The 16,107-nt window shown below is 43.3% G+C and overlaps 2 protein-coding genes across 3 annotated transcripts in view; one reads left to right on the top strand and one right to left on the bottom strand.

Moving 5' to 3' along the window:
- Positions 1-712: 712 nt before the first annotated feature.
- LOC117058911 (calmodulin-binding transcription activator 2-like) lies at positions 713-1,327 on the bottom strand. Its single transcript, XM_033170325.1, is given in 3 exon segments — positions 713-1,000; positions 1,002-1,112; positions 1,114-1,327. Coding segments are annotated over 3 exon segments (465 nt in total). The 5' UTR covers positions 1,195-1,327; the 3' UTR covers positions 713-727.
- Positions 1,328-5,804: 4,477 nt separating this feature from the next.
- Positions 5,805-16,107, top strand: part of TMEM245 (transmembrane protein 245) — a 47,503-nt gene continuing 37,200 nt past the window's right edge. The window contains exons 1-5 of one of the 2 annotated variants that reach the window (XM_033168946.1): positions 5,805-6,421; positions 12,021-12,138; positions 13,169-13,270; positions 13,587-13,697; positions 14,925-15,113. In XM_033168946.1, the coding sequence (XP_033024837.1) occupies positions 5,864-6,421; positions 12,021-12,138; positions 13,169-13,270; positions 13,587-13,697; positions 14,925-15,113 (1,078 nt within the window). In that variant the 5' untranslated portion in view covers positions 5,805-5,863. The remainder of the gene's footprint in view (positions 6,422-12,020; positions 12,139-13,168; positions 13,271-13,586; positions 13,698-14,924; positions 15,114-16,107) is intronic. The other variant, XM_033168944.1, reaches the window with a different exon arrangement.

Genomic DNA, 16,107 nt, shown 5'->3' with positions numbered 1-16,107 from the left:
CCATCAGGTCCGGACGACTTGGCCGCCTCCGTCTCAGCCTTCACCTCGGGGCCGCCAGCAATGTTCCGGACCTCGGTCAGGGCGGGGTAGGGGGACGGGCGGACCTCCACCTTCGGGGAGATGATCCGGTGCTTCGTGCTGCTGCATCGGTGGGGGTGGGGGACATGGCCGGGGCTGCAGAGGCAGGCGTGAGTCCGGGGAGGGGGCTTGGCCTGGTGGCTCTCCAGGATCTGCTGCACCAGCTGCTCAATGGAGGAGCCGGCCGTGCCGTTTCCGTTGCCGCAAGTCCACTTGATCCCGTGAAACAGGGGTGGCCAACTTCCAAGAGACTGCGATCTACTCACAGAGTTTAAAACTGGCAGTGATCTACCCCCTTTTGGGGGGTTCAGGTTGAGGTTCTTGAGCTTTTTTTAGGAAGGAAAGCCATCCATGTTTTGGGGGTTTGGGGTCAAAGTTGAGCTTTTTTTTAGGAAGGAAAGCCCTGTTTTGGGGGCTTCAGGGCAAAGATGTAGAGCTTTTTTAGGGGAGCCAAAGTGGCTGAGCTTTTTTGGGGGGGAGCCAGTGATCTACCACAGACATCAAGTGATCTACCAGTAGATCACGATCTACCTGTTGGACATGCCTGCCGTGAAACATCGGCCTCAACTGGCCAACCAGCTCTTCCTTCGACCGCTTCAGCCACTCCTCGCGGTCGCTGTCGATGGAGCACAGGATCTCCCCGCAACCCTCAATGGCCGGAACGTTCAGGTAATGCACCAGCACAAGATCCGGATTCTGCAGCAGCCAATAGCAGCGCCGGTGGAATGTAGGGACGACGGGCGAGTGGACGTAGCAGCCGGAGAGACACTCGGCGCCTTTCACTTTCAGCTTCATGTGGTCGGTCCTCGCGGGTGGTCTTGCCGTCTCTCCGCTTCTTCCAGCAATAGCCGTCCTTCCGGCATTTCACCTCCTTGCGGTTGTACAGGATGATGATGGAGCCGTTCTGGGGTCTGGTCTTGGGGGGAACACGACGAGAGCCACTCTTCGTGTTTCTCCAAGGTGATCAAGTAGGAAGCGATCTCCTCGCTGGTGTTCCAGCGCAGACGCTCCTTGGGCAAGGCGGGACACTTGGGGGATGCAGTCCACCAGCTTCTTGGGCAGGAAAACCTTCGGGTGGTGGTGGTTCTCAGAGACCTCTGTGGCTTCCTCGTTCATCTCTAGAGCGTTGAGTGGCAACAGCGTTATAGTTTTTGGCCTGGGGGGCTCAGATCAGGACGCGTGAGGACTGGGATCAGACCTGCTGCTGCTGCCGGGGCCGCCGCCGGCGCTCGTGCCCAAGCTCCGCCGCCTCGGCCACCATCCTTCTCGCCTCCACCAGCACCGGCTGCGGCTCGGCCCCTTCCTTCCCCTGCCCGAGGGGCGCGCTCCGCCCCAATCGCTGACAGCTCGCCGTGGCCCGGCAGCGTCCCCTGCTGCATCACGCTGTTTTCTCATGTTAAGACCCCTAGATTTATTTCACACGTACTACTAGCACTCCAAGTGCCCCCCCCCCCACATTTTATATTTATGCAGCTGGTTATTCCTGGCTAACCTTACACTTTTCTTACCAAAATTCATTTTGTTACTTTCAATAGGGACAAATGTAAAGTGTACAGATAAACCAAAACAAAATAAAATAAAAAATTATTTCCAGTAGCACCTTAGAGACCAACTAAGTTTGTTCTTGGTATGAGCTTTCGTGTGCATTTCATGTGTGTCGTCAACAGGTTTTCCACACCTACCAGCTGATCACCCATTCCCACCACCCTTCTGAGTAATACCCCTCCCCACTCCCTCACTAAATTTAAGGGTCTGGTGACTTCCATCTCAGTGTATCTGAAGAAGTGTGCATGCACACGAAAGCTCATACCAAGAAGAAACTTAGTTGGTCTCTAAGGTGCTACTGGAAATATTTTTTTATTTTATTTTGTTTTGACTATGGCAGACCAACACGGCTACCCACCTGTAACCAGATATACCAAATACAGAAAAAATTAAGGTGCCAGGCTACATAAAGTGTTCAAAAGACCTGGCTGGAACAGAAAGGTATTCATGTGGCACTGAAAAGATCCCAAGGGTACACTAGGTTGGCGTTTCTAGGACAGCTGTTCCATCTCCCTGGTTATTGCCCATCTTCCTTCTTCAATCCATAGTTCCAGTTACAGGTAGGTAGCCGTGTTGGTCTGCCATAGTCAAAACAAAATAAAAAATTCCTTCCAGTAGCACCTTAGAGACCAACTAAGTTTGTTCTTGGTATGAGCTTTTTGTGTGCATGCACACTTCTTTAGTCCATGTTCTTTAAATCTTAGGGTTAATCCAAGGATGAAGGCCGTGAGTTGGGTCTCTTGCTCAACCTACTAAAGCGCAAACATTGGAGCAATGCAGTAGGCTATACACTGTTTCAGCAGGTGGCAGCAGCAGCAGTCTGGTGACACCTCCCAAAGCAACTGAGCAAGTTGCAATATTATTTGCAATAACTGAGCAGATTGCAAGTCTGACCAGCAGCTGTTAACAGAAAGGATGTGTACCTACTCACTTTTGGTCTCTGCTGCTGCAGCCAATGGGAACAACAGATCAAGATCCCAGCCAGCAGAAATCACTTTGAAGTTTCAAAGCTGATAATGCAGTTCAAAACCTCCCTTTCCCACCCAATATATTTTTATTGGTTTTCATACAATTTAACAACTTCAATTCAGTTTCAATACACTATTCTTTTACATTTGACTTCCCATCAACCTCCATGATGTTTATCTACAAATCCTTTATCAACTGCCTTAAACAGATAACATATATCCTACATTACATCCCTTCATTCCTTTGCTTATATTTCCAGCCCTGCCTGCGATTTCATTTGACTATAATATTTTCTCAGAGAGTCTCCATTCTTCCACAAACATTTTGTCTTTTTGGTCTCTCATTTTTGCTGTCAATTTCGCCATCTCCATATAGTCCAATAGTTTTAAAGCCCACTCTTTTCCATACAAAAGGTGGCAATCACATACCGCCAGCCCTTGAGTGTTTCAAGCTAAACCCCTAGCACAGTTATTGTATGGGGCTCAGATTTGGACCCTGGATCTACAGCTGCTGTTCAATCTAAGTTCCTAAGGCAATTTTTTTCTGTTCCATCCTGTGTTCCAAATGCTTCTTTGTGCTTGGAGTCAAATCTCCCCTCTGCTGAATGACAGATTTGGTGTAGGACATTTAATTATTGGCTTTGGCTAAATTTAAACCCCACTGGTCTACTACCCTTAGTATCGCAAGATTGTCATGAGAGCTCTTGGACTACTTTTCTGGTTTATCACCACAAGAGTTATTAATACAGAGCTTCAGTAAAGCAAATAATTTAATCAGAAAGAGCCTATATATGATATATAGTGACAGAATAATATGGCCACAATAAGGAAATTTTGTCCATGGTATGATTATTTTCCACCTGGTCGTTTTGATACGTTGGCACCCTATTTGCAAATTTTAACAATTCCAAAATACTGGCGCGCTTTCACTTACGCAATATTAAATATACTGCCTTCAGCTGTACTTGAGAGTAGATTTCAAAAATTTCCACTGGAAAAACATTTATGCCCATGTGGAGATGGCAGTATTCAATCAGTAGCTCATGTGCTTCTGGCTTGGTCCCTTTATAAAGATTTGAGGAGTAAGGTTATTACCCTTCTTCTACTACCCATACTAGGTCACTCAACCATTGCTGTGTCCTAGCAGCAAAAACTGCAACAAAATTAGCAGGGGTAATTAGAAAAAAATCTATTATTTGATTATTGATATAAACCCCCAAAATGTATTTCGTATACTGTAGTTAAATTGTTACATCTATCTTCAGTACATTGTAGACCTCTGGATATAGGGTGTTATATAAATTCAATGAATATATAATAATAATAATACGTTTTATTTCATTGTTATGGCTAATGGCTGATGCAAATAAAAGGTTCTCCCTATTCTGATTCCATTTCTGCTCATACAGAATTCTGGCTACAATTTTAACTTTTTTTGGAGCTCTGCCCCTATTATTCCCAAAAGAATAATTCTGGGGCATTTTGGGGGGTGACTATTTTAAACATCTTTTTCAATTCAATGTGTATCATTTCCCAAAAGCCTGCTGCTTTTTTACGTTCACCACATATGACTGCTTGCATTTCCAATATTTATTTGATACAGTTTTGTACATCTTGGCCAGTTTATTACTTGTTAAGCACCATTTGTATATCACTTTCAAATAGTTTTCCTTTAATGTGTAACAGGCAGTAAATTTCGTATTTAATTTCCACAACTTTTCCCATGCAGCCATATCAACATTGTGTCCCAAACATTTAATCCAGTATATCATTGCAGACTTAACCAATTCGTCTTTCATTTCCGATTCTAATAGCATTTTACACATTTTTTGAAATCAGTTTCTCTTTACCTTCTAACAGTGTTAATTCAAATTCAGATATTTGGTCTATTAAACCAAATACCCTATCTTTCTTAAATAGTTCTTTAACTTGATATTGGAGTCATTCCATCACCCACTTCAGGACTTCTTGTTTTTTTAACTCACAACCATCTCCAGAGAACCTCAGTATTTCTCTATTTGTAACCCATTCCGCTTCCATAATCAATTTCTTTTGCATGCATGTCTCTATTGGGGATAACCACAAGCTGTTTTTTTTCTTTCAAATAAGTGTTTATATCAGGTCTACACACTATATAAACTTCTTATAACATGATTTTTAAAATCTTTCAGAACCTTCTCTAAAGGCTTGTCCTTATACAGCGAGTATGCAGCTGTTTGCATTGCCATTTAATTTGTGTAGTCCATGTAATTTCACCCCCAACACCAAATATGATGCTTATCACATATATATTCAGGTTGATTTGATAACCAGGCTACAAACCCTCACTTGGTGCTGCAGAGCATTTATTTCAGTGCTTCTGGCTGGGTGCATCAACTGCCAATTTCTACTAACTGCACTTTTCACACCCCCTACTTTCTCAATAGTCATTTCTTTTCTGCCTATGCTCATAAGCGTTTCCAATGAGCTACAGAAGAGAATAGTGTAGCTATATCAGTCAGTAGAGCATGAGACTCTTAGACTCAGGGTCGTGGGTTCGAGCCCCATGTTGGGCAAAGGATTCTTTGGTTGGACTAAATCAGTGTTTTTCAACCACTGTTCCACGGCACACTAGTGTGCCGCGAGATGTTGCCTGGTGTGCCGTGGGAAAAATTGAAAAATTCAAGAGAATTACTTTATATATAGTCAATATAGGCACAGAGTTAAAATTTTTAACATTTTCTAATGGTGGTGTGCCTCGTGATTTTTTTCATGAAACAAGTGTGCCTTTGCCCAAAAAAGGTTGAAAAACACTGGACTAAATGACCCTCTTGGGTCCTTCAAATTTTCTATGAATGTGTTGTTTTTTTAAAAAAAGCAAGTTGTTTTTTTTAAAAGATGGCACAGCTATCTGCAGGCATGCTCTGCCTGCGCGTAATTGGCATAATAAAAGCAACAAATCAGAAGGTGGGGACAAGCACAAAAGGGAACGCCTGTTAGTGTGAATGGGAACCCAGGCTCCCCTGCCAAGACTGCATTTCCCAGGACCCCTCAAAACCATGCCACAACCTGGGAGAATGAAAAGAACTACATCTCCCAGCATCCCCCGCGGGCTCCAGCCAAAGCCACGCCCTGAGAAGAAAAAGAACTACGTCTCCCAGCAAGCACTGCAGGCTCCCGCCTAAGCAGCCACCTGAGGAGAAAAGAAAACACTACACCCCCCAGCACCCTCTGCGGCCCTTTCCTCTGAGGCGGCCCCTCAGCAGCCGTCCGGCGTCGCCGGCGCCTTTCCCATGGCCGAGAGCGGGGACGGCGGCGGCGGCGGCTCGCCGAGCCCGGAGCCTGCGGCGAGCCCCGGCCCTCCTGGCCGGCCTCCTCCTCCGGCGGCCGCGCTGCCCCTGCCCCGCCTGGAGAAGCCGCTGCGGCAGGCCTTCTACAACACGGGCGCCCTGGTGCTGGCGGGGCTGTGCTGCGGCGCCGCGGTGCTGGTCTACTTCATCCTGGAGGCCTTCCTGCGGCCGCTGCTGTGGGCCGCGCTGTGCGGCACCTTCCTGCACCCCTTCAAGAGCTCCCTCACGGCGCTGGGCCGGGCGTGGCTGCGCCGCCTGCGCCGCTCCGGGGCGCCCGTGCTGCCCGCCGCGCTGCTGCTGCCGCTCTGCTTCGCCAACGCCGCCGCCGAGGCGCTGGGCAGGCAGCTGCTCCGCCGGAGGAGGCTCCTGGTGCTGCTGGGCGCGGGCGGGCCGGCGCTCTACGGATGCTACGCGCTCGGAGCCTCGCTCGGAGCCCGCGCCGCGCTCGCCCAGGCCGCGGGGATCATCGGCGCCGGGCTGGATTGCTTCAGCAGCCTCTGGGTGAGTGGCGGGAGGCGGGCGAGGGGTGGCGCCTGCGGGACTTATGGGCGGGGGAAAAGAGAGCCTCCGGGGCATGTGCAGAGCGCGCGGGTCGCATCCCAGGTGCGGTTTTCCCCCGCCCTTTAATCGCAGCCCTCTAAAGCGCGCGCGCCGCCCACACACATGCACTCCCTCGGTTAGGACAAGAGGATGCGGCTTCCCGCAAGGTGGTTTTGGATTGCTCTTTGGTAGACCTGATTACGCCAGGAAGAAAGGAGAGGGGAATGAGAATGCTTCACACCTACACGGTGGTGCAAAACTGACCACTAAACCAGATGATTGTTGTTTAGTCGTTTTGTTGTCTCCGACTCTTCGTGACCCCATGGAGCAGAGCACGCCAGGCACCCCTATCCTCCACTGCCTCCTGCAGTTTGGCCAAACTCATGTTAGTAGCTTCGAGAACACTGTCCAACCATCTCATCCTCTGTCGTCCCCTTCTCCTTGTGCCCTCAATCTTTCCCAACATTGTGCCCTCAGTCTTTTCCAGGGAGTCTTCTCTTCTCATGAGGTGCCCAAAATATTGGAGCCTCAACTTCAGGATCTGCCCTTCCAGTGAGCACTCAGGGCTGATTTCTTTAAGGATGGATAGGTTTGATCTTTTTGCAGTCCATGGGACTCTCAAGAGTCTCCTCCAGCACCATAATTCAAAAGCATCAATTCTTCGGCGATCAGCCTTCATTATGGTCCAGCTCTCACTTCCATACATCACTACTGGGAAAACCAGAGCTTTAACTATACAGACCTTTGTCGGCAAGGTGATGTCTCTGTTTTTTAAGATGCTGTCTAGGTTTGTCATTGCTTTTCTCCCAAGAAGCTTTTGTTGTTATTCAGTCATTCAGTCATGTCCGACTCTTTGTGACCCCATGGACCAGAGCACGCCAGGCACCCCTATCCTCCAGTGTCTCCCGCAGTTTGGCCAAACTCATGCCAGTCGCTTCGAGAACACTGTTTTTTTATGTTGAGCTTCAGACCATATTTTTAGCTCTCCTCTTTCACCCTCATTAAAAGGTTCTTTAATTCCTCCTCACTTTCTGCCATCAAGGTTGTGTCATCAGCATATCTGAGGTTGTTGATATTTCTTCCAGCAGTCTTAATTCCGGCTTGGGATTCATCCAGTCCAGCCTTTCGCATGATGAATTCTGCATATAAGTTAAATAAGCAGGGAGACAATATACAGCGTTGTGGTACTCCTTTCCCAATTTTGAACCAATCAGTTATTCCATATCCAGCTCTAACTTCTTGTCCCACATAGAGATTTCTCAGGAGACAGATGAGGTGATTAGGCACTCCCATTTCTTTTAAGAACTTGTCATAGTTTGCTGTGATCGACACAGTCAAATGGTTTTGTGTAGTCAATGAAGCAGAAGTAGATGTTTTTCTGGAACTATAGCTTTCTCCATAATCCAGCGCATGTTTGCAATTTGGTCTCTGGTTCCTCTGCCCCTTTGAAATCCAGCTTGCACTTCTGAGAGTTCTCGGTCCACATACTGCTTAAGCCTGCTTTGTAGAATTTTAAGCATAACCTTGTTAGCATGTGAAATGAGCTCAGTTGTGTAGTAGTTGGAGCATTCTTTGGCACTACCCTTCTTTGGGATTGGGATGTAGACTGATCTTCTCCAATTCTCTGGCCACTGCTGAGTTTTCCAAACTTGCTGACACCTTAACAGCATCATCTTTTAAAATTTTAAATAGTTCAGCTGGAATATCATCACTTCTACTTGCCTTATTATTAACAGTGCTTTCTAAGGCCCATTTGACTTCACTCCCCAGGATGTCTGGTTACCTAGAAAGCATGTGTCTTTGAACTATTAGGCTGTGTGGTTAGTTATGGGGAATGTAGGAACTTGAACACTGGATAATTTTGTCTTCTTTCCTGTGTTGCTCTTTCTTTTTCAATCAGCTTTGGCCCAGCCCTACCTCTAACTCAAAATAAAGCAGCAAACAAGAATTTAAGTAGGGTGGCTAGGTGAAGAAAATATGGGCTCCTTGAGCTTTAATGGGTATGGAAAAGAGGGAATTTCAGCAGGTGTAGCTTTCATGCTCTTGTGATAAATCACAGCCAATTTGATAGTTAACTGGAAAGGTATGGCAGAAGGTATTGGGATAAATATAGAATATAATGAATAATGAATTGCAGTCACTGAAACATATCTAAGATAATTTCAAGAGGTGCAGATCCCAGGAAAGATTGACCCAGGGCAGTGTGCACAGGGCTTTAATTGAGCGTTGGCTCTGCACTGGAACATGTCCAGTTTCAGCACCTAGGAGATGTGATGTAATGGGGAATTTTGTGGGGGATCTCCCACATCTTGAGTATTTAATTGCAGCCACTTGGAACTGCGTCCACAGATAAGGTTAGACAGAATGTAGCTGTGGCTACATTCTGGAACTTGCATTTAACAGAGATCAGTCTGGAAGAGGTAACCTTAAAAAGTGTGCCTCTAAGTACTGTATGTGCAGAATACAGCATCTGCATTCTGGGCTGACTACCCTATTCTCTGATGCTTCCAGTTGTCCTTTTGATCCCCTTCCACCACATAAGCAACCCTCCCTCCTCTTCCCCCTTCCCTCTTCTGTTCAAACGTGTTTATTGTCTCCCCTATTTTCAAAAAGCCATCCCTTGATGTATCCTCTCTCTCTCTCCTGCCCTTTGTCTCCAGACTCCCATTGTGTTTGACTCCCCTTCTAACTCAGAACTTGATTTTTTTCAGTCTGATATGTTCTCCCTGGATTCTATTGAAACTACACTCACAAAATCTCTGTTCTGCCCTCATTATATACCTTTATGCTGTTTTTGATACAGTTTATCACTCTCCTGCTTGGTTCCTTTTATGCCTTCGTCTAGGTTTCTATGGTTCTGTCTTGATACGGTTTTTTCCCTACCAGTTTAGGCTGAGTCCTAACCTCACTTATCTGGAAGTAAGCCCCACTTAATTCAGTAGGACTTACTTTTGAGTAAACATGGTTAGGATTGAGGTGTTAATCATTCTTTCAGTGTATTATTATTTTTTCAATTTATATACCACCCTTTATCAAAAGATCTCAGGGTTGTGTACAACATTAGAAACACAATACATCAGTACATAGTAAAAAGCACACTGACAGACAGATTAATAGTAAAATAATCATAGTAATAACAGCCCTTTCCACACTTTCACAGACCATAGATTATTTAATAGTCATAGGCCTAGGTAAAGAGGACTGATTTTGCCTGGCGTCCAAAGACATGTAATGATGGCGCCAGGTGAGCCTCTCTGGGGAAAGCATTTCAGAGTCAGGTAGTCACCACAGAAAATGCTCATCCTTGGTTTTTTCTCTCTGCTGAAGTCACTTGGGATTTGCTTTTGGCCCTCAGCACACTATTTCTGGTTGATGGTATCAACTCTCGCTGCTTTCTGTGCCACATATGGATGACATCCAGCCCTACCTTTCTACTCCTGAACTGTCTCCCTTTCTTCGATTGTGCCCCCAATTAGTGGTGGTGATTTATAGCTATATTTTTTATGTACCAGAAATGTGTATCTGTGTTTTTATGTTATGAGCTATTTCTGTTTGTGTGGGCTTATAGCCGAAATAAAGATCTACCTATTTATCTCCCTTTCTTCAGTCCTGCATCTCCAGCTGACTCTGATCATCACATGCTTTTTGGTCATTTCAGTATGTCCAAAGCCAAACTTTTAATCTCCCTTCCCAAGTCCTACTCCCTTCTAATGCTCCGTTTATCCATTGACAAAGTTACCATCTCCCTCTGATGAACAGTCACGAACAGCTTTATGGCTGAGTCCTCCTTGTTTCTTGTGTTCAGTCTGTTTTTGCTCTCTCCCTCCCTCCTAACCCATGAGAAAGTACATATGCCCTCACACAAACCAGCAAAATTTTTCAGCTTCACCAGGTATTTTCCGCTCAGAGCTCAGCTAATTATGCAGAACCTGCTAACAATCCAGGAGGAGCCCCTCATGTCTAGACAATCAAAGAAGGCAAACAAAGAACTGGAAAGCACTTCTTTCTTCCCTCACACTCACCCGCACAGGTGGAAAAAAAGAGGGGAAGATTTTTTTTTTTTGGTGGTGTTTATGTTGTTGGTTTCCCCTAAATAGCTTTCCTCTATATTAAAAAGGAAGCTTTTTTAATTAAAAAAAGCTTCCTTTTTGCTAAGGGATGCAAGTGGTGCTGTGGTCTAAACCACTGAGCCTCTTGGGTTTGCCGATCAGAAGGTGTAGTATGGCATAAGATCACTGCTCAATTCACTTAGCCCTGAAATAAAGACTTGTAGATATGTGTACCGTTTCAGTACATTCCTCTTTTGCACATGTAAAATCTCTGTTTCTTATGGGGTACAAACATTTTACAACAACATGCAGTTTGTGTTTTTGTAATATATGTCTGACTCTTGTAATTAGAGGTCATTGGAAACCCAAAGTTATGAAGCATGCTGAAGAGTGAAATCCTTTAAGCATTTGCCCTTCTGACATCAAGGTTGGCAGTACTTGGCATTCTTTGGGGGGGGCATTCTTGTCACTAGTGACATATGGCAGGTGCTGTTAACGTTTCTATTGGTTTTACCATCAGGAAGGATTAGCACATGTGTTAGTGTCATATTGCTGTGCTTAGTATTTGTATACTGTAGTCTTTTTAGCAAGACTTTCGTGTTGGTGAAGTCCTTTGTTGCTTTCCCTGCCTTTTCTTAGTTACCATGATACACTTTGGGAATTGTAACAGGAACTTCTGTGAGAGTTCCTGAAGACTCTCTGGCATTAATTTCACTCCCTTATGTTGTTTCACAATGAATAGCGATCACTAACAAAACAGTACTTGGGTTTTGGTTCTTCAAAATGACTACTTGTTCCCATTAAACTAAAAAACATAGGGAAGCACAGTAAAAAAAAAAGCTGAATCCAGTATATAATACTGGATTATATAGGATTTATGCCTATATCAGGGATGGCCAGAGGTGGCACCATCTTAAAGTAAGACCTTCAGTTATAGGTAAGCACTCGGGCACAGCCAATAAGTCTCATATAAAATGCAAAGAGGAGAAGTAGTATGGCTGGGCAATATATTGATATATCATCCAAAACTGGTTTGAAGTCCATATCATGATATCGGTTTCATATTTTTTGACCTGGCAATACTGGTATATCGTGAATCATGGGTGTGTATGTGCCTGCTATGCAGAAATCACAATGTGGGAAAAACCGTGAAGCCAGCCAATGCCTCTAAATAGTTCCATCCTTATTTCAGATGTCGTGATATATCTGTATATCACAATGTTGAAAACCATATAGCACCCAGCCCTAATGTATGGAATAGCTCATCATTTAAAACCACAGAACATCTTTTCCTTTCCATTCTTGTTGTACCTTGATTTTTTTTTTTTTAAAGAGACAAGGCTGCTAGGGACTTTAAAAAGCTATTTGGATTGAAGGAAGCCTGTGCTTGTTTTTCTTTTAATGTAATCTGTTTTTATTCTGCTTAATAATTAAAGTTGCCAGTTGGGCAGCTAGCTTGGGTTTGCCAGGAGTGAGTACTGATAGCTGTTTTATTCCCATTTCCTGTTAAGATATGGACCTTGATAGCAGGCTATCTATTGACTGTATTATTCAAGTGGAACCCAAGCACTGAACGTTACTTGAGAACAATCTCTGTTCCTGTCTGGATTCTACTGCTCTTCCATTTGGGTGAGTAACCTCATTAAAATATTTATTTCATTTATTTGTTGTTTTTCAGGACTTGGCTATACAGTGGACACTCGGGTTGCGAATGCATTCCATTTGGGAGGCGCGTTTGCAACCCGCTGCGTCTGCACACACGCGTGACACAATTCGGTGCTTCAGCGCATGCGCAAAGCGTGATTTAGCGCTTCTGCGCATGCGCAAAGCGCCGAAACCCGGAAGTAACCCATTCCAGTACTTCCAGGTTCAGTGCGTTCGTATCTTGAAAACGCGCAACCCACAGCGAGTGCAACCCGAGGTATGACTGTAAATTATTTCTACAGATTTCTGAAAGAGATGTCAAGCTTGTACCAATAATACTTTGCATGCAATTAAGTGTGATAATGATTCAGTTACTGGCTGTAGGTGAAGAGGACCAATCATCATATGCTTACCTTCTATTTTGCATACTGAGAATTCAACACCATCCCTTCTTCACAGTTGTCATTTAAGGCCCCAAGCAACACTTAAACCAATTTTCAGTGAACCAGACAAAAGATTTCCCATATCAAATACGTTATAGAATACCTTGAATTAAAACTTAATGAAAATAAATAGGGTTTATTCACAAATATGCACTAGTAAACAATGATTCATGCTGGCCTTGCAAATTGCGATTATAAATTAAGGTTTGGTCATGGTTTTGCATTGTATCTGAACCATGCCTGGAATCCAGTTGTAATGGGAAACCATGGTTTTGTTCTGTGAATGAATGGTGGTTTCCCTTATATGAACTGCCCAGAGTGTGGTTATTTTATTACAGTTCTTGTTGTCTCCCTTTGGAAATAATACTTGTGTTTTCAGAAGTAGTAGTGTCAAAGTAAATATATCCAGTCAAAATGTAGTCTTTTCACTTCATCTATAATAAGGTTTTTGCAAATATCTGTCAGGTAGCGAAGGTCCTACCTGATCGTTCTGTTCATTCCATTTACTAGTTTATGCATATTATTTAGTAAAAAGGATGTCAATTTTATTCATAGGACCTCATTTTTTTCAGCTTCGGCAGCAGGTTCTTGGAAGATTCCAGTGTTTTTGGTTATAGTTGTCTTAATGACAGTGGGTATGTTGCACGAGCACCCGAGTGGGAAAGAGTCTTCAGGTGAGAAACTCTATTTTTCTTGTAGTTCCATAGTAGAGATAGCTAAGCCCTTCAGATGTGTTGGACAATAGCTCTATTAGCCCCAGCCAGCATCACCAATAATGGTGGATGATTAGAGCAGTAGACCAACATATCTGTAGAACAATGGGTTGTTTACTTCTGTTCTAGAGTAACTTAAGTGAGTGGTAGCTGCTGAAAAAGAATGTTGTCTAGGATTATTCTGGTGTGACTGAAGCTGTTGACAGTCCTTGAATGGGAACAGAAAAAAACCATTTGAACTACTTTCAGACGTTCATAAGTATTTTTTTTTATATAGGGGTAGAGCTTCCTGGTCAGATGGTTTCTATTGCAGCATCTACAATAGCCATGGCAATATCAATTACAGGATTTGAATCGAGTAATGAGGAACATTCACCGCAATCCTCAGGTGACTGAATATTCTGTAAGAATGCCAGACATTTTTCAATATGTTTGCATGCTTTAAGCTTGCTCTTTGAATTTATTAAATATATATACTGTTCTTTGTCCAAGGATCGCAGGGCAGTTTACAGTATAGCTATGCTTATTTTGTTATTGCTTGTTTGTTCTGTAATTCATCTTTCAGCTTTGTCATTTGTTCCTTAAGATTACTGCATAAAGTGCAAAATATGTGACTTGTATTTTAAACTGTCAAGTAAGTGAAAGATAATGTGGCATTATAATGGCTGAATGCCAAATTGAAAAATAACAGTTTAACTGTTTGTCAGATGATAAGGCACACAAGTAAGCCTTGAGTATCTATGGATAAGCTGTTCACTGGGCAGGTGGTGATTCTTACATTAGCAAGTCAGATTCTGTCAAGTCAACTTGGTTTTTTATACACTCTGCAAACAATAAGGACTATTCTCAAAATTTCACAGAACATAGTTGGAAATTTGAGAGTGCTGCAGCTATGCTCTGTAAATTCAAACGGGAGACAAGTCAATGGTTTACAGTCATCCGTCAAACCAAGTATCTGATTCTTAGTTTCAGTTGAAACATTGTGCTAAACCATAGTTGGACTTTAGAAATCACACCAAATCACGCTTAGCCAAACCTTGGCGTATGAATGGATTATTTGTATATAAGCTTCCTTGAGATTTGAGAATTCCAGGCATTAAGCCTTTGATTAAAACACTGCAGCAAAAGTTATTTCTGTGTACACTGAAAGCAAATATTTAACTGAAAACTCGAAAGCAATTCTCATTTTTAAGTTTCGCTTCTTTATTTTTCAGAAATGTATGATTCAACTTTTTTAGTTCTGGATACATAGGACTTTTGGGAAATTACAGTGTGGTGTTAAATTTGTAGTAGCTGGTATGAGTTTACATGAGACTGGTGGACATGGCTTCCCAAGGCTATAAGCATCCTAGAAACAGTTCTGATGACTGCTGTTCTTTTGAATAGCAGTTTGTCTATTTATTTAAACAATTTATATATCACTTAACTGCAGCCATCTCTTAAGTGGTTGCAATAATTGAATACAGAAAACGTAAGAATCTGTTAAAATGATAGAATCAGACTTCAGTAAAAATGTCTGACCTCAACTGGAAGAGAGTGCCACAAAATTCAAGTTAAAGTTAAAACTTGCCAGTCTTGTTGAATGTATTATATAGCTGACTTTTTCTTCTTCCAGGAACCACAGAAAGTAGTGACACATCTTCTCCATCCACTATGAGTGGCAGACAGAGACCTGAGATTGGAACACTTCTTAAAAAGAAGAAAACAAGTGATATCTACTTTGTTCTGCTTGCATGGGCCATTGTAATAGTTCAGATATGGTTGAATCTCTGGATAATACAGCTGCTGCCAGTACCTGTTGCAGGTTATTCACTATTTTCTTATATTGTGAGGTAAAACAATATTTAGATGAGAAACCTTCAACCAAAGTCTCCAAAGTGCAGATCAGTTGTGAAGGTGGAGAAAAGAGAGTTTGTCAAATTGTAAGGAAACAGAAAACTTTCAGTTGCCTGAATCAAGACTTAGGAGAGCAAAGCAATGGCTGTGCAAGGGAGTTTTACTACCTTTTCCTCTATACTGCAGCTCCTTGTGTTCCCTGAAAAGCCACCATTATGGGTCAGAGGATCTTCTGAATTCCTGTGGGATGTGGCACAGAGGAGAATTTAAGGAAACTGGGCAGGCATCTTCTGTGGACCTCTTGATTCTGCCTCCTAATACATGCACAAGCATGTTAGGTCACTTATTTGTGCTACAGAGTATAAGTAGTAAGAGGCACTAGTTGAGCTGGTGTGGACTGTATGGAACATAAGCAGGGAACTGGAACCAACCAGGGTCTTAAACCATGTTAATGAAATTAATAACACCCTGGCTTGTTCTGAAACTGTTGACCATTGTTTCCCAGTTTAGTAATGAGTGTTTAGCTGGTGATATATCATGAAATTGAAAACCAGATACTATCAAGCCCTACTGTTTGCCTCTGCATAGTTCTATCCTTATTTCAGACATCATGATATATTGGTATATCGCAATGTTTGGCTGGTGATATATCACAGTGTTGAAAACCAGATACCGCCCAGCCCTATTGACTACACTGCATGTGATCATGTGACAGTTGATGCCTTGAATATTTTTCCAAAATGATCATCAAATTAGTTAGAATACTTCTGGACTCCCATAGGAGGAAGGAAGATATTGGAATAAAAAGAATACTTAAAATATAAAGAAAAAGAAACTCACTTGAGGCCTAAAGATCAGGCTGAACGTGTTGTGACTTGCTCATATATGGATTTCTATTTATAAGCCACAGTGACATGTATCTGATTTACCTATTGCAGTATAAGAATACTTCAAAAGTTGGC

The sequence above is a fragment of the Lacerta agilis genome, chromosome 14 (assembly GCF_009819535.1).
Source record: "Lacerta agilis isolate rLacAgi1 chromosome 14, rLacAgi1.pri, whole genome shotgun sequence".
Taxonomy (NCBI): Eukaryota; Metazoa; Chordata; class Lepidosauria; order Squamata; family Lacertidae; genus Lacerta; species Lacerta agilis.
Note: the sequence above shows the minus strand (reverse complement) of the source record. Positions and strands in the feature narration are given on the sequence as shown.